The sequence below is a fragment of the Falco biarmicus genome, chromosome 1 (assembly GCF_023638135.1).
Source record: "Falco biarmicus isolate bFalBia1 chromosome 1, bFalBia1.pri, whole genome shotgun sequence".
Taxonomy (NCBI): Eukaryota; Metazoa; Chordata; class Aves; order Falconiformes; family Falconidae; genus Falco; species Falco biarmicus.
In genome coordinates, this window is record NC_079288.1 from 89,464,498 (window position 1) to 89,487,513 (window position 23,016).

At 70.4% G+C, this 23,016-nt stretch overlaps 3 protein-coding genes across 9 annotated transcripts; 2 read left to right on the plus strand and 1 right to left on the minus strand.

The window, feature by feature from the left end:
* Positions 1-2,361: 2,361 nt before the first annotated feature.
* On the minus strand, positions 2,362-7,251 carry PCGF1 (polycomb group ring finger 1). 7 transcript variants are annotated; one of them, XM_056326391.1, is made up of 9 exons: positions 6,771-7,222; positions 5,959-6,064; positions 5,600-5,752; positions 4,265-4,336; positions 3,967-4,075; positions 3,286-3,421; positions 3,094-3,177; positions 2,926-3,022; positions 2,362-2,532 (listed from the first exon to the last, which is right to left on the minus strand). In XM_056326391.1, the coding sequence occupies exons 1-9, from the start codon at positions 6,864-6,866 to the stop codon at positions 2,381-2,383; spliced, it is 1,005 nt and encodes a 334-aa protein (XP_056182366.1). In that variant the 5' UTR covers positions 6,867-7,222; the 3' UTR covers positions 2,362-2,380. The 7 variants fall into 7 exon arrangements, with proteins under 7 accessions (XP_056182366.1, XP_056182365.1, XP_056182369.1 ...); XM_056326390.1 differs by having other exon boundaries at positions 3,094-3,180; positions 6,771-7,219; XM_056326394.1 differs by having other exon boundaries at positions 3,388-3,421; positions 6,771-7,207.
* An 8,664-nt stretch (positions 7,252-15,915) lies between these two features.
* On the plus strand, positions 15,916-19,705 carry TLX2 (T cell leukemia homeobox 2). Its single transcript, XM_056326873.1, has 3 exons — positions 15,916-16,437; positions 18,749-18,986; positions 19,485-19,705. Exons 1-3 carry the CDS (start codon positions 16,023-16,025, stop codon positions 19,699-19,701), a joined length of 870 nt encoding a protein of 289 aa, XP_056182848.1. The 5' UTR covers positions 15,916-16,022; the 3' UTR covers positions 19,702-19,705.
* Positions 19,706-21,245: 1,540 nt separating this feature from the next.
* On the plus strand, positions 21,246-22,372 carry LOC130143921 (alpha-internexin-like). The gene is made up of 3 exons (XM_056326874.1): positions 21,246-21,457; positions 21,736-21,860; positions 21,925-22,372. Exons 1-3 carry the CDS (start codon positions 21,254-21,256, stop codon positions 21,974-21,976), a joined length of 381 nt encoding a protein of 126 aa, XP_056182849.1. The 5' UTR covers positions 21,246-21,253; the 3' UTR covers positions 21,977-22,372.
* The last annotated feature ends 644 nt before the right edge of the window (positions 22,373-23,016 follow it).

Sequence of the window (23,016 nt, forward strand, 5' to 3'; positions counted from 1 at the left end):
TAACTGGCGTGACCACTGCTGGCAACCAGCCCCCACTGACCCCATGGCCCCCATGGCCTGGCGAGGGGTGCAGGACCCCATCCTGGCACCTGCCCCATCCCCACTGCCCCCAGGCACTGCCCGTGGCCCCAGCCTGTGCCGGGGGCTCCCCAAACCCCGAAGCCCATCCTGCATCCCCAGGCTCCCTCCACCCCCCCTGGCCTCATCCTGCATCCCCCACCCAGGCTTATCCTGGCCCTCATTGAGCCCTGCTCTCCACGGCTGCCTGGGTCTCCCCCTGCCCCCTGGTCCTTCTCAAACCCCCCAATTCCCCTGACCTCCCCATCCCCCCTCACTCCCCTGCATTCCAGGGCTGCCCTGCACCCCCAGCTGCCCCCAGCCCCCAGGGTGCAGCTCCAGGCCCTGGCGGGGCGATGGGGCCAAGCTGCAGGCAGGGGGCTGCTGGCACCGACCCCTGCGCCCGCCCCCGCTCCGGTCCCGGTGGGGACTCATTTACCAACGTCAGCCCCACAGTTGGTTTGAATTAGGCTCCTCCGCGGCCGGCTCTGATAAGTGAGGGGGCGCGGAGCTGGGGGGGCGCGGGGGGCTTCCAGCCCCACTCCCGCTTCCTGCTCTGCCGTCTGTAACCGGCTGCCAGAGCTGCTGCTGAAAGACATGGGGACAGCCCCCGCCTTGCTGCCCCTGCCGTCCTGCCATCCATCCATCCTTCCGTCCACCCACCCGCCGGCTCCCATGGCCATGCTGCCCTCCCTGCTCCTGCTGCAGGCAGCCCCTGTTGGGACCCCAGTCCTGTGCCCCCGGGCCGGGGGCTCTGGGGGGTGCTGGGGGGGCACAGGGCCCTGCCAGCTCCTGCCATGGGATGGACCCATGCTGTGCCCAAGCAATGCTGGGGTGCCAGCCCAGGGAGGTCCCTGGCACTGCAGGGCATTTGTGGGGCTGGGAGGGGGGACACAGGGACCCTGGCTCCCCAGCAGTCCGGGGACCCCTGGCTGGGCATGGAGCTCATCCCAAGATGAGCAGCACAGCCCCGTGTCCCCACTGACCCCTGGCCTTTGCCCATGTTTCACCACATACTTAGCAAGGGCTTTCAGCATGGGGGGGGCCATGGCCGCACCCGTGTGAGGGATGGCCGACAGCTGGGCTGTGGAGAGGGGCCGGTAACTGGATCCCCTGGCAGCAGCTCACAGGGTCCTGGACATGGGGTCAGCGGCAGTGCGGACCCGGGGGGTGAGGGACAGGCCAAGGCCCATGTCCCACATGGGCTGGGGTCCTTGGGGTCAGTGGGCACGGGGTGCCTGGAGGGGTCCATGCCATGTCCACCCAGGCTGGTGGGTCCTGGGCTGATGCCTGCCCCAGGACGAGACACCCAGCTCTGGGGGTGAGGGTGGGAGCAGAGGAGTCGGGGCTGCCTGATCTGGTGAGCCCCAGCAGCAGTGTGGCACGGCCAGGCACCGTCACCACCGTGTCAGGGGAACCAGGACCAGGGGGACGTCTTGCCCGTCCCTGAGCCATGGCTAGGGCCCCTCCACAGCCACTTCCCCAGGGTGGCCGGGAGCTGGCACCTGTTCCTCTGCTAGGAACAGGGGCTGGGGCCGCTGGATCGTGCCTGCCTGCAGGGCCGAAGGCAGCGCATCCCAGCCCCGCACCGGCAGGGACCCCCACACCGGGGGACCCCCGAGCTGCTCCATACCAGCAGCTGGGCCCAGGGCTGCCGCACCTACGACCCCGCCGCGCTCCGGCAGTGGCCCAGATGGCTGCGATATTGTCCCCACAATAGCGGGCTAATTAGGCAAGCGCTGAGGAGCCGGGGGGAGGCCACCCCGACCCCCCTCCCCGCTCAGGCAATCAAAGGGCCCATGACTTTATTACGGCTCATTATGCGCAGGCGGCGGGGGGGCACGCAGCCTGCGCCGAGGCGACAGGCGTGTTATTTCCCCATCACTCCTCATTGGGATTCTGGCACCGGCGGCGGCACGGGGGGGGCCGGGACATGCGCCAGGCAGCCGTGACGGTGATTAATCTGCCGAGCGCCCGCACAACTGTGCTCGGCCGAGGGGCTGTGCACCCCCACACCAGCACTGCAGAGGAACGGAGGAGGGGAGGGGGCTGCACCCCCTGCTCCTGGCCCCACAGCGCTGCACACACTGCCCCCCCTGCCCCCCACAGCCCAGCCACCCCCACGCCATACTGCATCTGCTACCCGGGCCCACCACCCACAGCAGCTGCCATGTAGGGGGGCACAGCTCCCCCAGCCCTGGGGGTGCTACTGGTGAGTGGAGCTCAGCAGGGACACCCCCCAAGACCCAGTAGTGAACCCTAGCCCGAGGCAGGCTCCCCCTGGACAGAGGATGGACCCTCGGGGGATTTTCCATAGTTTTATTCAAAAAATAAACTCGAGCAGGAGGGGTATTAAGTTAGGGGGAACAGGGCAGGGGGCGTGGGAGCAGGGCTGGGCTCCAGGGGGGCAGCGCCCGCCCCCAGCCCCTACCTCCTCTTGTCCTTGATGCTGTAGTGCAGCAGGAGGGGCGCGGGCTGCAAAGCAAGGAGGGGAGTTAGGGTTGCCAGCACCCCTGTCCCAGGGTGGGCACCCCGTACCCCAGGCCAGGACCCCGCGAGGGGGCAGCAGCAACCCAAGGGACGCCGCAGAGCCCTGGCGCTTCGCCGTGAACTTGTCCCACCCCTTCTGGGACGGGTCACCCCCCGACCCCTGCGGGAACCCCAGCCCACTGCTCCAGCGCGCGATATTAATCATCCTTGATTTGCCGATTCCCTGCTCTGCTGCCGCGTCCTTGGCACAGCACTGCCCCGAGCTGCCCCTGCAGTGGTTCCCCCCATCGCTGGACCCCGCCCCCCCCCCCCCCCCCAGCCCAGGATGTAGTCCTTGGGGTGAATCCCCCATGGCAGGGGCCACAGCAACATGGGCACCTGCCCTGCCATCCACCTTGCCGAACCAGTGCGAGAGCCAGAGCTGCTTCATCGTCATGTGGTCAGGGAGGGCCTCATTGTTGAACAGAATCTGCACCTGAACACAGGGAGGCTGTGTCAGGAGGGTCCCGAGATGCCCCAGCACCCCCACCCAGCCATCACACTCACATGCTGCAGTGGCAGCTCGAGGCGGTGGCACAGGACCCTCCGCAGGTGTCGGATCTGCGCCCGCACGGAGCATCTCACGTACTTCTGCTACAATGGGCAGAGCAGGTCAGGGATCTGTGGGTGCCCCCAGCCCTGCAGGACCAGTGCCGTCCTGCGGCGAGGCCCCAGCTCCCCTCTGCCCACCCCACGCACCAAGCCGAACCCAGAGCGAGGGCTGTGGGGCCAGGTCTGGGCAGAGCCCAGGGGCTCGGGGCCCGGTGAACTGTCAGGGCGGCTGCACAAACCCCCGCTCACCTGCAGCACGGCCTTGCTCTTGTCCTTGCTGGAGCTGCGGAGGGAAAACAAGGGGCAGCCTGCCAGCTCCCGTGCAGGGAACCGGGGGGGGGGGGCATACCCCCTGCCCCTTCCCCTGCACAGCCTGGTGCAGAGGTGCAGGCTGCTGTAGGCTGGGTGCCCCCCACCCACCCTGGCGCTCCCCCCTGCCCATCCGTCACGCACACACAGAACTGGGGCTGGCTAGGCGGCACAGGGCCGGCACGCCAGCCAGGGCTGGCAGCGGAGCTGCAGCCATCGATCCCATTACAGCCCCCAGAGCTGCCGCTTATTGACTTTGCTGTCGGAGCTGACAGGCAACAGCGCAGCGCCAGCCCCAGCAGCTATTAATGCTGGCAGCCACTGCGGCCTGGGGGGGGGGGATGATGACACAGAGCTGGGGCAGCAGGACCCCCCCCTCTGGCTTGGCCAGGTCTCCTTTCCACCAGGGCCACAGAATGCTGCAACACCCGGTGCCACCCCTGGTCCCCCTCCCCACCACACGAAGGGGCAGTGGCTCCACTGGCATCCTTCAGCCCTGCCTGCGCTGCCGGCACTCACCTCTGCTTCTCCAGGCAGAGTGAGACGTGCTCGTCGTAGCGGAAGTAGTGGGCGCGGGAGTGATCGAAGGTGCTGTAGGGGAGCCCCATAGGGTCGCCCCCAACCGTGTCTGGGGAAATGTGGGGAGGGGGCAGGAGTCAGCCCACCTCTGCCCCACCAACACTGCCTGACTGCCATGGCTGGCTCCTGGACACACTGCAGCAAGACCATGCTCTGCCCTCCCCCCGCAGACTCTGACCCTGCTCCCCCCTAGCTGGTTGCCCCCAGACCCCTCCGCGCAGTCCCTGAGCATGCCCACCCTCGCTGCTGGGCTGTGTCACCCGGTCGAGGCCGCGGGACTGGTAGAACTCCCGGATCCTCTTCTCTTCACCTGTGGGCGAGAGGCCAGTGCTGCTTAGGGACACCCCCTCGCCCTGCATCCCCCCCAGCTCATTGCTGCTTCCCACCCCACAGAGGGGGTCCCCAGGCTGCCCTTGGCCTGTCCCACTGCTCTGACCTTGGTTTGGCAACTCAGCTGACCACCAGCAGCTCTTGTGCTGCCCTCCTTCCCTGTTCACCTCCTCGATGCCCCTGGGGATTTCCACCAAGGCCCCACCATGGGCCCAGAGGCCCTGGTCCCATCCCTGCCCATGCAGACAAGTCCCTGCTCTTGTTGTCCCTCACACTTTTCTCCACTTTCCCTCATCTCTGCCACGGGTCAGGGGGCCAGGGCCCTCACTGTGTGTTTGCTGTCCCACGCCAGTCGAGGCCTCCACGGCAGTGTCCCACTGCAGGCGGACATTTCCACAGAGGTATCCCCAGCACCGTCCCCGTCCTGAGTGACAGTGGCTAATTTCGAGCCCACCACTGCGCCTGCGGCACGGGCGCTGCCCTCCCTGCACACTGCTTTGCATTCACCACCACCGACTGTCAGTTCATCACACCGTCACTCGGCGCCTGGCCCCAGGGACACTGCTCGCAGAGGCAGCCCGGCTCACACAGCTCCCATCCCTGCAGCCCATCCCCGCTGTGCCAAGCACAGCCTGCTGCCGGAGCCTGAGCACTGAGAGCAGGGGGCTGAGCCAGCTAAAGACTCTGACGAAGCACTTGTCCCCCTGCTCTGTTCCCCAGCTGGTCCCTGATCCCAGGGGAGCTGCAGCCACTCCACCCACGGGCACGGCCAGGGGTACAGTGCAGAGCCCCTGCACTGGCACAGTCAAAGCCTCCTGTGGGTCCCCGCACCTGAACCTCACAAACTGTGCAGTGCCAGCATTGAGCCCCTGCCTCGCTCTGCTCCTCAGCCCCAAGCAGACCCACACGCTTGCCAGGCACAATCCCCACAGCCCCCTGACACCCACCTCCGCGAGGTGGGCTCTTTGTCCTACCTTCTCCCTCGCTCCACAACGGTTTTCCACTGTAAGATGCTCCCCCTGCCCTCTCTTCCCAGCCAGGCTCTAGCAGCTGCCATGGGCGTGGGAAGCAGCATTCTGAAGACCCTTACCCACAGACAGTCTTCCATGCCCAGTCTGAAGGTGCCTCCCAAAAGCACCTGGTGCTTCCCTGTGCCGTTCCCTTCACAGCTCCTCCCCATGTCACTCCACAAGACACTGGTGCTGGGGACACCAGATCCTGGCCCCGCACTGGGGACACTCACTCTCCTGCAGGCCGGGGACCAGCTTGTAGACGATGTCCTGCATGACACGGTCCAGCTTGAGGTTGAGCAGCGGCTGTGTCTCGTGGATCTTGGTGTTACACATGGGGCAGTACTTGCTGGTCTGCAGGTACTTAACAATGCAACTCTTGCAGACTGCAGCCAGAGGGAGGGGGTGTCAGGGGGGGGCCACAACCCCACACCCCCAAACATCTAGTGCTGACACCCCCCCCTTGCCCCCCCAGGCATGAGCCACAGTCCTGGGGCAGGGGAGGCTCTGCCGGCCTCTGCCCGGGGGACCCCCTGGGACCCCACACTGCTGGAGCCATGCAGGCAGCTGCCGCCACCGCGCGGGGACTCACACGTGTGCAGGCACTCGGTGATGGTGGTGGCGTCGATGAAATACCCAGCGCACAGGCAGCACACGATGTGCTCATTCAGCTCCTTCATCTTCACCTTCACCTCCTCCTGCGGAGATGTGCCATCATCACCCCGCCTGGCACCCCGCGGTCCCACCACCCCAGGCTCTCTCCCTGTGCAGCAGCCCCTTCCCACCCCACAGCCAGTGGGAACCCCCAGGGATGCTGGGGCAGGCCCCCGAGGGACAGCACAGGGCTAGGGGCAGCTTCCACTCAGCATGGGTGGAGGGAACCCCCAGGACAACACAAGAGGACCCTGTGACCCAGCTCACCCATGGCCTTGCCCCCCAGTCTGGCCTTAGGGCCTGCAGCGAAGCTGCCACTGTGACAGGGTGGTGTGACAGGACTGGTGACTGGGGCTGAGACCCTCTCGTGCAGGGGGGTGTGGGGGGGTTGTGCCTGCAGGGATGTAACCGCCCTGCCCTACACAGCTGGGCCCCACGGAGTTCCACTGCCCAGCACAGCCCCACAGAAGCCCAACAGCCCAGCCAGGGCTGGGGTTAAATCACCTGCGCCCCCTGCCCCCGCCCCGCCCCCCACCTGCGCCCTGCCCCGCCCCCCTGCCCCCGCCCCTCCGCGCCCCGCCCCTGGGCCCCACCCCGGCCCCGCCCTCCCGCCGCGTGGGCGGCCGGCGCATGCGCGGGGCGGTCTCACGGCGCCTGCGCGGCCCCAGCGCCCCCCGAGCGGCGGCCTCTTCCGCCCACGCATGCGCCGGGCCCGGGGCTGCTGCCCGCCGCCGCCCGCCGCCGCCCGACCTCGTTCCGGAGCGGGTCCATCTTGTAGACGGCCTGGAGCTGGTTCCGCAGCCGCATGGCGATCGCCATCGGGCCCCCCTGAGGAGGCGACGCCATCTTAGAACCTCCTCCGTCCCCCCGCTCACTTCCGGGTTCGGGGCGGGGCCGCCGCCGCCCGCGCAGTGCCTACAACTCCCGCCGCGCGCCGCGCGCCGCGGGGCATGTCGGGAGCGCCGGGCCGGCGCCCAGCACCGCCACCCCCTGCCGGGCGCAGTGGGCAGCGCGGCGTCTACGCTGCTGGCCTCGGCCCCTGTGCTGACCCCCGGCCCCGGGGCGCAAGGTCGGGCGGGGCCGCTCGGCGGGAGGCGAGTCCCCGGCGGGCCTGGGCCTGACCGAGGGGCATCGGGCGCGGCGCCGCGCAGGCCCCGCTGGGGGTGGGCGTCCCGCCGCCGCGGGCCAATAGCGGGGAGCGCGCTCTTGGACAGACCGCGGCCGCCGCCAATCGGAGGGGCCGCCGCCTGCGCGTGGTGCCGCGATCCGCCACCAGAGGGCAGAAGAGCACCGTGGGCTAGCGGGGCCGGGGGGGCTGCGGGGCGCCTGGAACGCTGATTTTACCCCCTGTGCGGGGGTCCCGCTCCGGGCGGATCCCCGCTGTGCTGGGAGGGGGGGGGCTGCCCCGCGCGGGGGGCCGTGACCCGCAGGGCCGGGGTTGGGGTCCCAGCCGCGTCCCGCTGCCGGGGGGTCCCGCGAGGGCTGGGAGGAGCCACAGCCTGCCCCGGGGTGCGGTTCCCGGCGGGGGCGCAGGGCCTGCCCGGACCCCGGCGGGAGGCTGCAGCACCCGGGGGACAGGGTCGTGCGCGTGGCCGCGTGGCGGGGCACTGGGGCAGGGGCTGTGTCGGGGGGCAGTGGGTGGAAGGGGCTGGGCTGGGGGGCGGGCGGTGCAGACGACCGGGGTGCGAGGGCTGTACGGGGAGGGTGCAGGGTCACAGGCCGGGCGTGCCGGGGTGCTGCTGGTGCTGGCGGGGTTGGAGGGCACTGGGCGCGCCCCGGGGTGCTGGTGGGGTCAGAGGGTGTCAGGGTGCTGCTGGTGCTGGTGGTGTGAGAGGGTATTGGGGTGCTGTCGCCACTGCCTAGGTTGGGGGTGTCGGGGTGCTGCCGGCTGGGGGGCAGTGGGGCGGCCGCCCTGGCGCAGCCGCCGGAGCCTGGAGCCGCGCTAATGGGGGTGATTGGATCAGGGCTCTGGAGGGGAAGGAGCAGCCCCGCTAATGCAAAGCAGAAGCCGTTAAAGGCCGTAATGGCTCGTTATGGTTACGATTATTGCTCCAATCCCGAGCAACAAGTGCCGTCTGGGGAGACGGCAGAGCAGCCGGCGCGGGTGAGGCTGCACGGCCCCCACGGGGACCCCGAGTCTGAGGGGTGGCTGCTGCCCACCGCAGGTGGGGGTCAGTGCAGTGGGATCACCGTGCCGGGGCTGGTACCTGCCACCCAACGGGCAGCATCCCCGTCCCCCCCCCCCGGTTTCCAGTGGCCAAGCTGCCACTCCGTGCTCCTAGGGGGCTCCCGGGAGGAGATTAAATGTGGCAAAGCTGAAATGATGCGGTCCCATCGGTCTGGCCCAGGCCAGAGTGGACGGGGGTCTGTGCCCCCCGGGGCTCCGTGCCTGCAGGAGCAGCCTGGCACATCATGGCCGTGCTGGGCTGGGTGCCTCTGGCACAGTGGGGAGCGGGGCGGCATCATCCACTGCACCACTGGCTGCCCTGGTGCCCTGACCAGCTGTGGCTGGGCCCCCTGGCTCAGGGACTTCTGCGTGGGTCCTGGTCTGGATCCCGGGCTGGATCCTGGTCCGAGCATCTGTGTCCTGGCCCCTGTCACCTCAGTCCAGGTCCCAGTCAGCCCAGTAAGACCCAGTCCATCTGGCCAGGCTGGCTTAGTCCCCATGCACTGCATCCAGCACTGGCTGAGCCCCCGTGTCACCTGGCATGTCCTCATGGTGCCAGCCTGCTGTCCCATCCCTGCCACCCGCCCGGAGCCCAGCATGGTGTGTGGCTGTGCTGCAGTGCCCACAGCCCTGGACTCTCGGAGGGGACCCCCGGGAGCTGTGCCAGCCTCTCCTCAGCACTGGGGCACCCATCGACAGAGGTGGGCAGGACCAGACCCCCACCCCGGGGTGACTGTGGCCTCTGTGACACACCCACCCACTGCCGGCCGGAGCCTGCCTGCTCCTCCGGTCTGTCCTTGCCGGGAGGTGAGAAATGAGGCTGGGGTCAGGGTGACCCTCCATGTCTGGGGAGGGTCCGGCCCCATTTGTACCTGCCAGGAGCAGTTCCTGGGAGGGACAGGCCAGGGGCTGTGGGGGTCACAGCCAGGCCAGCACAACCCTGCGGCATGGCAGCATCGCTCACTGCCGGCACTGCGCCGAGCAGCAGCACTGCAGCAGCAGCAGCACCGCACCATATTGACCACTGGCCCCAGCACTGCACTGTGTTGACCACCAGCACTGGTACTGTCACTCCAAGCACCATACTGACTGCCAGCCCCGATGCTGCACTGAACACCAGCACTGCAGTGGCACCAGCACTGCACTGTGTTGACCACTGGCACCAACACCACACTATACTGACCACTGGCACCAGCACTGGCACCAGCACTGCACCGTATTGACCACTGGTGCCAGTGCTGCACTGAGTGCCAGTATCACAGTGAGCACCAGCACTGCATCAGGGCCACAGTGAGTGCCAGCACTACTGTACCGCAGCGAACACCAACACCGCACTCAGCACCCACAGCACAGAAAGCCCTAAGCACAGGCGCCACAGCGAGCACTGCCCAGCTCTCCCCTGCAAGACCTTGGCCCAGGCCAGCGGGATGGGCTCGTCATGGTGGTGTGGTCATGGTGGTGATGGCAGGCTGAGGCAGCTCTGCTGGGATGGATGGACTGACCCCTGGGGAGTGGGCCCGGGGGCAGGGACGGCCACAATCGCGGTGGCCCGTGGCAGTGGCAGCTGCTGCCGCATGTTCCTGCGGGACCCACTCATGCTGGCATGGGGCTCCCCGCACGTCGCTTCCTCACCCCCCTCGTGCGCAGCCCCTGTGCTGGTGGCAGCAGCTGGCACCCTCCGCATGAAGGCCCCGGCGCCATGCAGGGGCACGCAGCCCACCGTGTGCTCACAGCAGCGTGCCGTGGGGTCTGCAGGGCGGCTGTGACACCAGGCAGGGGACCTGAGGGGCTGTAGGGGGCCCGAGGACCCACAGCGCAGGGCAGGGTGCCCACTGTGCTCGGTGCTGGTGTGGGGGCCAGGGGGCCGGAGCTCCCAGGGCCGGCTTGCCAGGCTGGCACGGCTGGGGCCCTGCAGCAGCTCTATCTCCCTGTAAATAATTAATGCCCGGGCGGCAGCCGGCACTTCTCCCGGCCTCAGAGAGGCTCCGGGGCCGGGCAGGCCGGGGCTTTTAGCAGAGACCTGCTCAAATATTCAGCTCCATTTCCGCTGCGGAGCCGCGCGGGGCCTGGGCGGCTCCTTCTGGTAAGCGCCTGGGGGGGCTTTCCCGGCCGGACCCCCGTGGCGGCCCAGAGCGGCGGGGGCTGAACCCGGGTGCTCGTGACCGCCGTGGGTGCAGGGCAGGGGGGAGGCTGCTGGCCCCGTGGGGCAGGTGCCGTGGCCAGAGCCATCGTCTTGGCCCCACACTGGCCCCACATGCCGGGTGCTGGCCCCTGGGGGGGCTCTGGGGCCAACGGGAGCACGGCAGGGCCGCTGCCGGTGGGTCCCGGCGTGGGCAGGGGGCTGCGGCGGGCTGCGGCCGGGGGGCTGGGCAGTTATGGACTGAACTCCTGGCCTAATGCACCTGATTGGATTTGCAGAATCCAATTACCTGCCCTTGGCCTTTGATAACGAGGTTCTGAGTGACGGCTCCTGTCAACGGCCCCGTGGTAGCCACGGCCACCGGCACCCGGCAGCACCCCAGCCCACCGAGATGGGCAGCACCGGCACCCACAGCCCCACGCTGGGTGGAACCCCCCGGGGGGGCAGGTGGGGACAGGGCTGGAGGCACGGGTGCCCCGAGCAACAGCTGGCCTGGCCAGGGAGGCCAAGCGTGGGGGTCCCTGGCATGCCTGCCCACCGCCCCCCTGGCTCCTGGGCACTGGCACTGCAGGACCAGGGCTAGGGACCAAGCCAGTCAGCGAAGCTGGAGCTGCCTGCCCTGCCAGCCCCCCTGCCTGCTCGGCTGCCTGCAGGCAAAAGGGCCCAGGGGCAGTGTGCCCCCCCCCCCCAGCACGCCCTCCTGCCCCCGGCTCCACCTCCTGCCCCCTGTGCCATGCCAGTGCCCCGTTGGAGGCCTGTTGGCTTGGCTGCCACCCTGCTGCCCTCGGAGCTAACCATGGCTGGTGCTCCCCACCTGCAGGGCTCCCCATGACCTCCCCTCAGCCAGGGAGGTGCAGCCAAAGGCACCACTGTGACACCCCCAGCCCATCTGGCCCCTGTCCCAGCCCACGGCAGCTGCTGGGGCCAGCTGATGGGTTTGCAGGGGGTGGCTTACGTTGCAACCCCCAGCCTGGGCTCCCAGCACCCACTGAGGTTGGGGGCTGCCTGGACCCCCAGCTCTGCTGTTGCCCACCCAGGGGGGCTGCAGCCCGCTGGGGAGCACCCCCACAGCATCTCAGGGCCAGCATCGCCCCATGGCACCCAGTCTCTCCCCAGGACACTGCACAGATGCTGATGGCCACGGTGATGTCTGGCTGTTGAGGCCCTGGTAGCCGGTAACCGTGGTCCAGCCGGCCCCGTCAGCCACAGCAGCCCTGTCCTGGCCCATTCCCGGCCTTCTTGGCGGGTTGGGGTGGGGAGCATGCCCGTTGGCTGCCACCCGCATCACCCTGTGCACCCCGACTGGGTGCCGGCGCCCACCCCGGGGCGGGCGGCGGGGGGCACCGGGAGTGTTTCATGCAGTTAAGAAGTGTCTGATTGAGGCAGGAGGCGCCAGTAGCTCCCCCGGGAGCCGCAAGCCAAGGACTGGAGGACCAAATGCAGGCTAAAGTAATCCAATCTGGGCTGGCTTCATCTAATTAGCCCAGAATTAACCCAGCAGCCAGAGAGGAGCTGACTGTCCCTACAGTTTGCCAGCGGGTTTGGGGGGAAGCGGGAGGAAGAAGGGGACGTCCAGCCATAATGAGATTACGAGGGGGAGCGGGCGGGAGCGGGCGGCTTGGCAGCATCTTGCCGGTGGTAACGTGGGGCCCTACCAGGCCTCCGCTGCTTAATTGCTGCGCACTGGTTGATGTGCAGGGAGCGGGCTGGGGGCAGGCAGGGACCCCCTCTCATAACTCCTGCCTGGGCAGGAGCCCCCACAGGGGACCGGGACACGGGCACGGCCGGACTGCAGGGATGTAGTGCCACGAAGCTGCATGGCTGCAGCCGGCAGCCCCAGGACCGTGGGTGCCTACAGGCATGGTGGGGGACAGGGCAGTGGGCTGGCATTGCTGCTGGCAGGACCCCCACTGTGGAGCGTGGTGGGGGCCAGACCCTGATGTGCCCACCCCTCTTCCCCCCAGGCCACCTGCACCAGGGCTGGGGGCCCCGGGATGGCAGGGGATGCAGAGCAGGGGGCTGCAGATGGCCCTTGCTGTGGTGGCCGCAGGCACAGTCTCATGGCTGAAGGCTGATTTCCTACCTGGAATCACGCAAACACCCCTTCCTCTGCCGTGTCCCCTCCGACTGTCCCTGCCACCCAGGTGCCAGGTCACACTCCTTCCCCAGCTTGGGAATGTTCCCAGTGCCCCACAGGGACCCCAGGCCCAGCCTGCAGGGCAGCCAGGGAGGGGGCACACACCAGGACCACAGGGGTTCACACCGTGGTCGAGGATGGAGGAGTGGGTTTGCACCAGTGTGCTGAGTGGTCCCAGCCCTCCCGGTGTGGGAGTGTGGGGGATCCCCCTGCCTGAGGCCTTGCTGGCCATGGGGTGCCAGGCTGGGGGTAGGGATCTGGGCAGGGACTCGTGCTGCCCGGCAGCTCAGGGGACCTTGGGGGTGGGCGTGGGGGCATGGCCCCATCCCTGAGGGTCACCGGGCAGGCAGGGCCAGAGGTGATGGCGGGGGCCCGGGTCCAGCAGGGGCTCTGGAGGGTGCTCCCGTCCCCCCGGGGTACCCTGAGTGGGGGGTTGGGACGAGCACCCGCCCAGCAGACCCTTGTGGGCGTGGGGCGGACCCTGGTGCAGGCAGGCGCCGTGCGAGCCCTTGCTGCCCCCGGCCCTGTCACCTGCCCCCCAATCCATCTCCCAGACCGGCAGCATTCCAGCCCCTGGGCACGGCAAACATCTGCCTCCTGCTCCAGGTTTAATTAACCTGCTGCCGCCTCCCTCCCCCAGCGCCAGGCATGTCCTCCCCACTGCTGCTCCCGGCCCTGGCTGCGGGGCCTGTGCCAGTGCTGGGGCTAGTGCCAGTGCCGGCACCAGTGCCAGGGCTAGTGCTGGTGCCAAGGCTAGTGCCAATGCCCACACCAGAGCTGGTGTCAGAGCCAGAGTCAGTGCCAGTGCCAGCACCAGAGCCAGGCACCCAGAGCTGGTGCCAGCAGCAGAGCCAATGCCAGTGCTGGTGCCCGTGCCAGTGCCATTTCCAATGCCAGCACCAGAGCCAGGCACCCAGAGCCAGTGCCAGTGCCAGAACCAGAGCCAGTGCCAGCTGTGCCCCCTGGGGCCACAGCAAGCCCCTTTGCCATGGCAGGCTGCGGAGCCAGTGGCTTGCTTCAGGTGGTGAAGCCACAGCAGGAGCACTGGGCAGGTTTCTCCTGGCACCTGCCAGACCGCAAGCAAGAAATGCCAGGAGACCCCCAGTGCCCCTGGCAGGGCAGGGCGCTGGTGCCGTGGGCCAGAGTGTGGTGGCACCCCCAGCATGGTGTCCCTCAGGAGCAGCAGGAAGGGCAATGCCCCCACCATGGAAGGGGCAGCACTATGGTGGGGTGTGGGCACTGCCAGCTTGGCACAGCATGAGGATCGGGCAGAGCAGCATGCAGCCAGCCTGGGCCTGGTGGGGACACGTGCGTGCACGTGTGTGTGTGCATGTACCAACATGGGGGGGGCTGTGTATGTGTGTGTAGCTGTGCTGACATGTGATGTGTGTGTGTGCACGTGTGTGCACTGGTGCAGCGTGTGCTGGGATAGCTGTGCCATTCCTTGGGGAGGGGTGTGTGTGTGTCTGTGAGTGTGTGCGAGTGTGTGTGAGCATGTGTGTGAGCATGTGAGTGTGAGCATGTGTGTGTGAGCATGTGAGTGTGAGCATGTGAGTGTGAGCATGTGTGTGAGTGTGTGTGAGCATGTGTGTGATTGTGTGGGTGAACATATGTGTGAGCACGCATGTGACAGCCTATCTGCCCATGAGCACCCGAGCTGCACAGCCTGTGTGTGTGCAGCTGTGCCGCGCTGCAGGCTGTGCACACACACGCATGGGCAGGCAGCTGTGCCCCGCGGGGGTCCCCGTGCTTGTGCATGGCCCCTGCGCTGCTGGTGGCCCCACGCACCGGACAGTCACCCCTTACTGCAGCGAGCCCGGCTCCACCCGATGCCTCCGGTGCGTGCCGTGCCCCGGCTCTTCCCGGTGCCCCCTGCCGCGGCAGCTGCAGCTCCCAGGGTCGCCGTGATTTACAAGTGCAGGCCCCGGTAATGTCATTTGACCCAGACCGGCGGCGCCGGGGTAGCCGCCCTCTCCTGTACCGGAGCCGTGACCCCCGGCCCGAGCCTCCCCGCCGCCGCTGCCCTACGGGCCGGACCCACCGCTTGCGGCGCGGCTGTCGCGATAGTCGCCGGGAGGCCCGGCCTGGCCCGCGCTGCTCTCCGCGGGGCCGTTACCGGCGGCCGGTCCGAGCCCGCCCCGAGCGGCGCCGCCGCACCCCGCGCCCGGGCACCCGGTGGGGCTGGCGCCGGGCCCGCTCCTGCCAGCCAGGTACGGGCGTCCCGAGGGCCGGGCTGGGCCCTGGAGCCGGGAACGGCGGGTGGGGGGGACCGGGGTCCATCACCCGGGAACGGCTGGCTCCGTGGAGTCGGGGTCCGTGACCAAGGAACACAGGGTCGGTGGAAAATGGGGTCCGCCCTACCCGGAACAGTGCGTGCAGGGGAAACGGGATCCATGGCCCGGGAACAGGAGGTCGGAGCAACCGGTGTCGGTGTCCCGGGAACGGCGGGTTCCCGGGAACCAGGGTCCGTGCTACCGGCAGCAGCGTGTCGCGGGGGTGCGGAGCTCGTCCCGCCTGGTAGGGCGGGCGGGCCCGTTTCCCGGGAACGGCGGCACAGGGGAACCGGAATCCGTGTCCCCGGGAGCGCGGTGTGTCGGGGGAAGCAGGCTCCGTACTACCGGGACTGGTGGACGGGTCCGTACCACTGGGGGCGGCGCGGGATAACTGCGGTCCGTGCGGGAGCGGCGGCTCGGGGCAAACGCCGGCCCCATGTACCGGCACGGGAGCGGTGGCTCCGCGGTGGACGGGCTCGGGGGGGCTGGGCTCGGTGCGCCCGGACCGCTGTGGTCCCGGGGAACGAAGCCCGCGCGCCCCGGTAGCGGCGGGCGAGGTGCCGGTCCGTGCGCCCCGGCATCCGGGATAACGCCGCCGAGGCCGGGGCCCGCGCCGTGCGCTCCGGGAGGATGGGACGGGACGGGGGACACGGCCGCGCGCCCCGACGCCGCCGGAGCTTCCGCCGAGGCTGCGCCGAGGCGCGGAGACGAGCCGCGCTGCTGCCCGGTACCGCGGCGGCGGCTTCGATGGGCCCGGCGCCGTCTCGTCGTCGCTGCCAGCCGGGGCCCGTCCGGCGGGGAACCGGGCGGCGTGGCACCGCGCCGAGGCGCGGCGTGGCCAGGCGCGGCGTGGCGCGCCCGGGGCCCGACGGGCATGGCCGGGCGGCCCGGGGCCGCGGCGGAGCCGGTGCGGACGCCCCGGCGGGCAGCGGGGCGGGCGGGGCGGGGCCCCGGGATGCGCGAGCCCCCGCCCCCGGGGGCGCGGGGCTGTCAGTCACGGGGCGCGGCCGCCAATCAGGGCGCGGGCGCCCGGGATTTTGGCAGGTCCAGATGGAGCGGGGCAGAAAAGCGCGCGCCGCCGGGGCCCGCCGCGCACCCGCGCTCCCGCGCCGGGGCCGCCAGCAGCCGCGGGCCATGCCCCGGACCCGGCCCCGGACCCGCACCGGGCGCCCCGAGCCAGCTGCCCCCGCTTCCGCCCCCACGCGGGGCCGCCCGCCGCCCGCCGCCGCCCCCCGCCGCCCCCCGGCCATGCCCGCGCCCCGCCGGCTCTGAGCGCGGCCGGGCGATGGAGGCGGCGGCGCTGGCGCGGGAGGGCGGCGGCCAGGGCCCCCCGCCCCACGAGCCCATCAGCTTCGGCATCGACCAGATCCTCGGCGGCCCCCACGAGCCCGCGGGCGGCGGCGCGGGGCCGGCCCGGGCGGCGGGGGAGCCCGACTACGGGGGACTCTACGGCGGCGGCTACGGCCCCGCCTGCTCGCTCGGCTCCTACAACCTCAACATGAGCATGAACGTGAGCGTCAACGTGACCCCCGCGCCCGCCGCGCCGCCCGCCGGGGTCATCCGCGTCCCGGCGCACCGGCCCGCGCCCGCCGCGCCGCCCGCCGCGCCGCCCGCCGCGCCGCCGCCGGTGCCCGGGCTCTCGGGGCTCACCTTCCCTTGGATGGAGACGACGCGCCGCATCGCCAAGGACCGGCTCTCAGGTGAGCGCGGCGGGACGGCTCCCTGCGGCTTCGACGGCTCCCGACGGCTCCGGCAGTTCTGGCGGCGCGGGGCCGGGGCGGGCGCAGAGCAGGGCCGAGGGGAGCGGCCGGCGTTGGCCGGGGGTCCCAGCGCCCCCCGCAGCGCGGGTCCTCGCCCGCCCCGCCCCGTCCTGCCGGCCGCCGCCGCGGCCCCGGGGGAAGCGGCCGCCGTCGGGGCCCGTGGAGAGCGGCTCGGGACTGGCGCAAGCACCGGCAGCTCCGCCGCGGCCCCGCACCGCGCCCGGTCCCTGCCCTCGGCCCCGGGGGGCGCCGGGTGCCGGCCCTGTCCCACCCGTAACGGCGGGGCTGTGGGGAGCCGGGGAGCAGGGAGGGAGCTCTGGCGGGAGCCTGGCAGTGGGGACCTGCTGTGGGGCTGCAGAGCAAACTCCACCCGTGTGTGGGGCTGGGCAGGTGACTCGGGACGGAGGCACGCAGTGGGGGTGACCGGGGGGTCAAGCTGTGGGGCGTGTGGGACTCCGAGACCCGCACATGCAGGGACGAGCGTGGGACATGGTGTGCCGGTGCCATGGGAGAGGTTGGGGCCGGTGTGAGCTGGTGCTGGGGCAGGCGGGTGGTGACGCAGGTGTTGGGGAGGCGGTGCGGGGTCCTGGTGCTGCCAGTGAGGCTGGGGGCTTAGCACCCACGGTGGGGTGGAGCACCTGGGGCGAGGTGCTGGTTGCTGCACTCCAGAGCAGGTGCTGTGGTTGGGGTGCTGGGCAGCAAGGCCATGTGATGGGCGCCTGCAGGTGCTGGGGAGCCCTGGCCTGGCTCAGCTCAGCTCGGCTCCTTCCCAAGATGGCGGCACTGCCACGTCTGCAGCGCACGGCTCCATGCGGGGACGAGGCTGGGGACGGCACGGGGCTGGGGGCTGAGTGCTGGCTACAGGGGTGCTGAGGCCATGTGGGGTGGGAGGCCACGGGCTGCGGGGGCCCAGCCCAGGCACCAGCAGAGCTGGGTTCGCCTCCCGGCTCACCCCGCCATCCCAGCGGTGACAAAGCACCGTTCCCATGCAGGGGTGGCGGGTGACGTCCCTGTCTCCTGCCTGGCGCCAGAGGTGGGTAGACGGGGCGGCCCCTCCCCAGCACGGGGTCTCCTCGCCACAGCCATCACTCAGCGCCGCTGGCCTTGGGGTGGTCTGTGGGCTGTCAGCATCTGTTCCCTGTGAGGGGCCGCCCCACATGGGGAGGAGGTGTGGGGGCCTCCATCCCCCCGACTGCATGGCTCCACCTGCGTCAACCGCGTCCGCCCCCGCCGGCGGGCAGGCTGGCCTCCTGCCCGCGCTGCTTGCCTGGGTGCTGGTGGGAGGGAGGGTCTGGCCTCGCAGGGAGGGTCTGCCAGGTGCCAGGCTGTCCCTGGGGCTGCGGCGGGGTCTGCCCCATGTCCCTGTGGCATGGGGTGTCAGGGCCCCATGGCGGCCTCCTGGGCCAGGGTGTGCACAGCCCTGCCCGTGCGGTGCTGGCACCAGTGAGGGCCATGGTGCCATGGGGCTGTGGCTTGGCCATGGGCCACCACCACAGCAGGGGGGGAAGCAGGAGCTGGGTGCTGTACCCCGCCAAGCTCTCACCTTCCTCCACACTGCTTTGCTACTCTGATGCTCCCTGTGGCTCCAGTTCCAGCTGGGGCTGGGATGTAGCACACCGGTCTCACCGTCCCTGGCTCACACGCTGGCCGTGCAGGGACAGCCCCTTCCCCAGCCCTCGGCACCCTGGCAGCCGGCAGAGTGTGGGAGCACATGGAGCGAGACGCCAGCTGCCTCCCGAAAGCTTCTGGGGTCCCGCCCCTGCCCCAGGAGGGCTTGGAAGCCCCAGCCATGCTGAGGAGGCTCCTCTGGGACTGTGGCAGGGCTCGATGGGGGTGGGTCTATGCTGCCAGGAGCCTCACTGGCCCCCCACCAGCCCTGGGACTGGGTCTGCCCCACCACTCTGCCGGCCCTGATCCCCACCCTCCAGTCCGGGAGAGTGCTTGTGCCATGGCCGTGGGGTGGGAATGGGCCCTCTGGTCACGTCTTGAGCTGCCCCGTGTGTCCCAGGGCTGTGGGAGCAGGTGGGAACGACTCTGGGTCTCCTTTCTGCCAGGCAGTGCTGGTGGCCTCCCCTGGAGGTCCCCATCCCCACAGCCCCACGCATCCCCCCTCCAGCTCCAGTGCTGCCCAGGCTGTGCCCGCTCCTGCCCTGCCCTCTGCCCGGGCTCTGCCCAGCCCCTGCCTGTGTGGCAGCAGCAGTGGGGAGCGCACTCTGCCCCTGGCTCCCCCTCACCCACCCTCTGCCTGCAGCTGCGCTGTCGCCCTTTGCGGCGACTCGGCGGATTGGGCACCCCTACCAGAACCGCACGCCGCCCAAGCGGAAGAAGCCACGCACCTCCTTCAGCCGGGTGCAGATCTGCGAGCTGGAGAAGCGCTTCCACCGCCAGAAGTACCTGGCCTCAGCCGAGCGCGCCACTCTGGCCAAAGCCCTCAAGATGACGGACGCCCAGGTCAAGACTTGGTTCCAGAACCGTCGCACCAAGTGGAGGTAACAGGGCCGGCTGTCGCAGCCCCTGCAGCTCCGACCCCCTGCCTCCCTCCAACAGCTGCCCCCCGCTGTGGCTGTGCCCCCCAGGAGAGGCTGGGCTGGGGTGAGATGGGGTGACTGTCCACGCTGCATCCCCTGTGCCCGGTGGGGTGAGGCATGGTGGTGCCGAGGGAGGGGTGGGCTGTGGGGCATTGCTGCGTTGGTGCACAGCGGTGCCAAGAGAGGGACTGGGCTGTGGGGCTGTTCCGGACTGGTGCACTGCGGTGGCAAGAGACAGCCCAGGCTGTGGTGGTGGGGAGGCTGTGGGGCATTGCCACACTGGCACACCATGGTGGCAGCGGCAGGACAGACTGCGGGCAGAGGCTGCAGGGCACTGCCACACCGGCACACAGCAGTGCTGGGGCTGCGGGGTGTTGCCACAGCGGCACACAGTGGTGCCGGGAGTGGGATGGGCTGCGGGCAGCAGGGCAGTGCTGGACAGGCCCTGTGTGCTGGCAGGAGGCAGACGGCGGAGGAGCGCGAGGCAGAGCGCCAGCAGGCCAACCGCCTGATGCTGCACCTGCAGCAAGAGGCCTTCCAGAAGAGCCTGAGCCAGCCGCTGCCCCAGGACCCGCTCTGCATGCACAACTCCTCCCTCTACGCCCTGCAGAATCTGCAGCCCTGGGCTGAGGACAACAAGGTGACGTCCGTCTCAGGGGTGGCCTCTGTGGTGTGAAGTCCCCTGGGAGCCATGGATGTGCCGGGAGGTGGTGGTGGGAGCCCGGCAGGGTCTGAGCCCAGCACCTCCAGCCCGTGGCAGGGAGGGGGCTGCTGCTTCCCAGGAGCCCCCACCACTGGCAGCCCCTTCCCCGCCACCGGCCAGCCCTCTCGGGGCCCCCCTCAGCCACCCCACAGCTCCAGGTGGGCGGATGTGCCCCTGCGGTTGGACTCAAAGCTCTGCTGACCCCTGCCTGGACACCTGCCTGGGGTACCGCTGCAGGCAGCCGCTTGCCCGGACCCCCTGGGAGCTCAGGGCTGGGCCCCTGCACCCCCCGGGCCTCTGCAAGTCCAGCCCCTCCTCCCCAGAGCCCCCTGCTCTGGGGGCAGCTCCTTGGTTGGTCCCTGCTCAGGACCTGCTGCCCATCCACCAGCAGCTCTCCCAGCCGGCCCAGGCCCCACTCCTCGGGGCAGCCACAGCCCCCATCCCACCCAGCATGGGCTGAGCGGGGTGTGGGATGGACCCCCCCATTTCCAGTGCTGGGAGGCCCCCTGCCCTCGCTGGTGGCCGATGTGGGGTCTGCACCACCTGCACACACTTGCCTTATCCTGGTTGGAGTTTGTCAGCTCTGGCTTCGAGCTGTGGCTCCCGGGCTGGACCAGGACCCAGGCACCCCCACCCCCCCGGTGGTGGCACAGATTGAGGACTGGGCTCGCCAGCCCGGTGGGCCAGGCTCCTGGGTGCTGCCGAACCCCTGCAGCCCTGGGCCTGGACATGCCCCTGCAGCTGCCTGCAATGGACTTGGGGTGCCCCTGCATGCCAAAGGATTGCACTGGCCCCCCCTGAGTGGGGCTGCCCTCGTGCCTGCCCCCCCCCTGCCCCCCCCTCCCCCCCCCTCCCCTCCCAGCTGTGGTTCCTGGGACCCCCTTCACCTCACCCTGTGCTGCCTGGAGTCTGACTGAACCTTGGTCCAGCGTCACCCACAGCCCACCCATGGGGAGGCAGAGGGGTATGCTGGGGGCTGAACCCCCCCTCCTGCAGCAAATGCCTGCCCGCCCCTCACCGGTGAAACTCTGAGTGTCCCCAGCCTTGGTTGGGGACCCCGTCCCCTGCCCCACTCCCCCACCGGGGACCGATGCCCTCAGCCCCACTCCAGCCTCAGTTGGGATGGGACATCCCCCCCCCCCAGCTCTGCCCTGCTGTGCCCGGTCATCGGGACCCCCACCAGGGCCAGCTCCGGCTGGGGTCCCTGGCTGATGATGGAGGCGAGGGGGGCAATAGCGACGATCCTGACCCTAAACTTGACCTTGACCCTCAACCCGCCGCTGTCCATGGTGCTGCAGACGCTGCTCGGGGAGCGGCAGGAGCGTGCCCCGCGCCCGCAGGGCCCCCTGGGGCGCGGGCGGCGGGCAGGCTCCTGCCGACCTCTCCCGTTGCTCCCGGGAGGAGGCGGGCAACCGGTGCCGGTTCCCCGGCGGCGGGATTGGCTGCAGTTCCGTGACGCGGCCCCGTTTTACCGGGGAGTGGGCGGGTGTGTGTGGTGTTGGAACCGCCGCGCAGAGCCGCCGGGATGAGCGCGGCCGAGGGCTGTCCCCGGTACCGGTGGGGCGGCGGCGAGGCGGTGCTGCGTGCCCGTGCCGAGGCTGCCGGGTACCGGAGGCTGCTGCGCGCCCGCGCCGCCGAGGTGGAGGCGCTGCGCGGGGCCGTGGGCGCGTTGCACCGGCAGCTGGAGGGGCTGCGGGACCGGCGCAGCGGGGAGCTGGCCAAGTACCAGGTGCGGGGGGTCGCCAGGCGGTTTGGGAGGGGGCAGATGGCTGGGCTGTGGGGAAGGGGGCGCGGATTGGGGGGGGGCAGGCACCGGGAGGGGGGCGGTGCGGGCCTGGACGGCCGGAGGGATGGGGGCGGGGGCTGGGGCTGGGGAGGGGGGTCCGGGGGGCGGGATGGGACGGGGGAGGGCCAGGTGGGGCTGGGGAGCGGCATCCGTGAGGGGCGGGGGTCCGTGTGGGGCGGAGGGCCGGGGGTCCCGGGCGTTGCTGACGGCCCGGCCGGCAGGAGCGGGTGGCTGAGCTGGAGCGGGAGATCGGCGAGGCGGAGGCGGAGATGGCCCGGTGCCTGCGGGAGTACCCGGCGCTGCTGCGGCTGCGGATGGCGCTGGAGGCGGAGATCGCCGCGTACCGGTACGCGGGGAGGGGCGGGGGGGCGGGCGGGGTGCGGGGCTCAGCTGGGGCCTGTCTCTTGCAGAGAGATGCTGGAGGGCGAAGAGCTGCGCCTGGGCTGCCTGGCCCCGCCGTGACGGGACCCCCGACCCCGCCGCGGGACCCCGCGCTGCCGGGACCCACACGACCCTGCGCGGGCCCCCAGATCCCGGAGTTCTGCACCTTGGGGTCCCCTGAGCCCCCGCTCGCCTGCGCCCCGGGACCTCCGCCCCAGACACCCAGGCCATGGGATCCCCGGACGCTCTGGACCTCTCTGGACTCCCGGAGCCCCGGTCCTTCTGTCCCCCTGTGCCATGGCCCCCCCCCCGGGCTCCTGGGACTCCCGGCTCCCCAGGCCCCGGCCCCAGGAGGCCCCAGCCCCCCAGGAGGGCAGCGCCCATGGGGCCGCACACTCACCAGCCTCTCCGGAGCAGCAGCAGGGTTGGGGTCCCAGCCCCAGCTCAGTGGAAGCACCTCAATAAAGCCCCGTGGCATCACCCGGAGCTAGCCAGTCTGTGGTGGTGGGGGCACCCCACTGCGCTCCCAGGGTCTGCAGCAGACCCAGGGCTTGGGGTGGCTCCATGGGAGCCTGGTGCCGGAGTCATTCCTGTGGGGGCTGCCTGGCTGCGGGGGTCTGGAGTCCTTCCTGCCTGGCCGCAGCCCCTTGCCCGGGGCTGGGTGCCCCACAGGGATGCTGAGTGGGGCACACCGTGGGTGTCTGGCCACAGCCACATGGTGGAGGGGACTGTGCCCCAGTCGGGGAGCTGAGCCCCCTCAGTGCTGGTGGGTGGTCCCTGACCCCCCCTTCACCATGGCTGTGTCCTGCCCTGGGACCGGCGCTCCTGGGGTCAGGTGGGGATCCTGCACCCCCAGGATGTGGAGAGGGGGTGCTGCCTGCCCAGGACATGCCTGCTTGGCATAGGGCAGTGCATCCCTGCTGGGGTGCTCCCCCTGGGGCTAGGGGTGCTGTCCCGCTGCAGCCCTCAGAAAGGAGGTAGATCTAGGGGGGGTTGATGAGGCATGGTGGGGTCCAGGGTGCCTGTGTGTCCTGGCAGACAATTGGGCAGGACTGTGGTGACCCCCACCGAGGCCAGGCCAGGGTATGGCTGTTGAGATGGGCCATTCCCAGCTGGGCTGG

Coding starts and splice junctions, on each gene's coding strand:
- PCGF1 (XM_056326390.1), bottom strand. CDS start 6,866: ATGGCGTCGCCTCCTCAGGGGGGCCCGATGGCGATCGCCATGCGGCTG. Junction 3,181..3,285: donor CTCGCTCTGGGTTCGGCTTG/GTGCGTGGGGTG, acceptor TGCCCATTGTAG/CAGAAGTACGTGAGATGCTC. Junction 2,533..2,925: donor CAAGGTGGATGGCAGGGCAG/GTGCCCATGTTG, acceptor CTTGCTTTGCAG/CCCGCGCCCCTCCTGCTGCA.
- TLX2 (XM_056326873.1), top strand. CDS start 16,023: ATGGAGGCGGCGGCGCTGGCGCGGGAGGGCGGCGGCCAGGGCCCCCCG. Junction 16,438..18,748: donor CGCCAAGGACCGGCTCTCAG/GTGAGCGCGGCG, acceptor CTCTGCCTGCAG/CTGCGCTGTCGCCCTTTGCG. Junction 18,987..19,484: donor AACCGTCGCACCAAGTGGAG/GTAACAGGGCCG, acceptor GTGTGCTGGCAG/GAGGCAGACGGCGGAGGAGC.
- LOC130143921 (XM_056326874.1), top strand. CDS start 21,254: ATGAGCGCGGCCGAGGGCTGTCCCCGGTACCGGTGGGGCGGCGGCGAG. Junction 21,458..21,735: donor GGGAGCTGGCCAAGTACCAG/GTGCGGGGGGTC, acceptor CCCGGCCGGCAG/GAGCGGGTGGCTGAGCTGGA. Junction 21,861..21,924: donor GCGGAGATCGCCGCGTACCG/GTACGCGGGGAG, acceptor TGTCTCTTGCAG/AGAGATGCTGGAGGGCGAAG.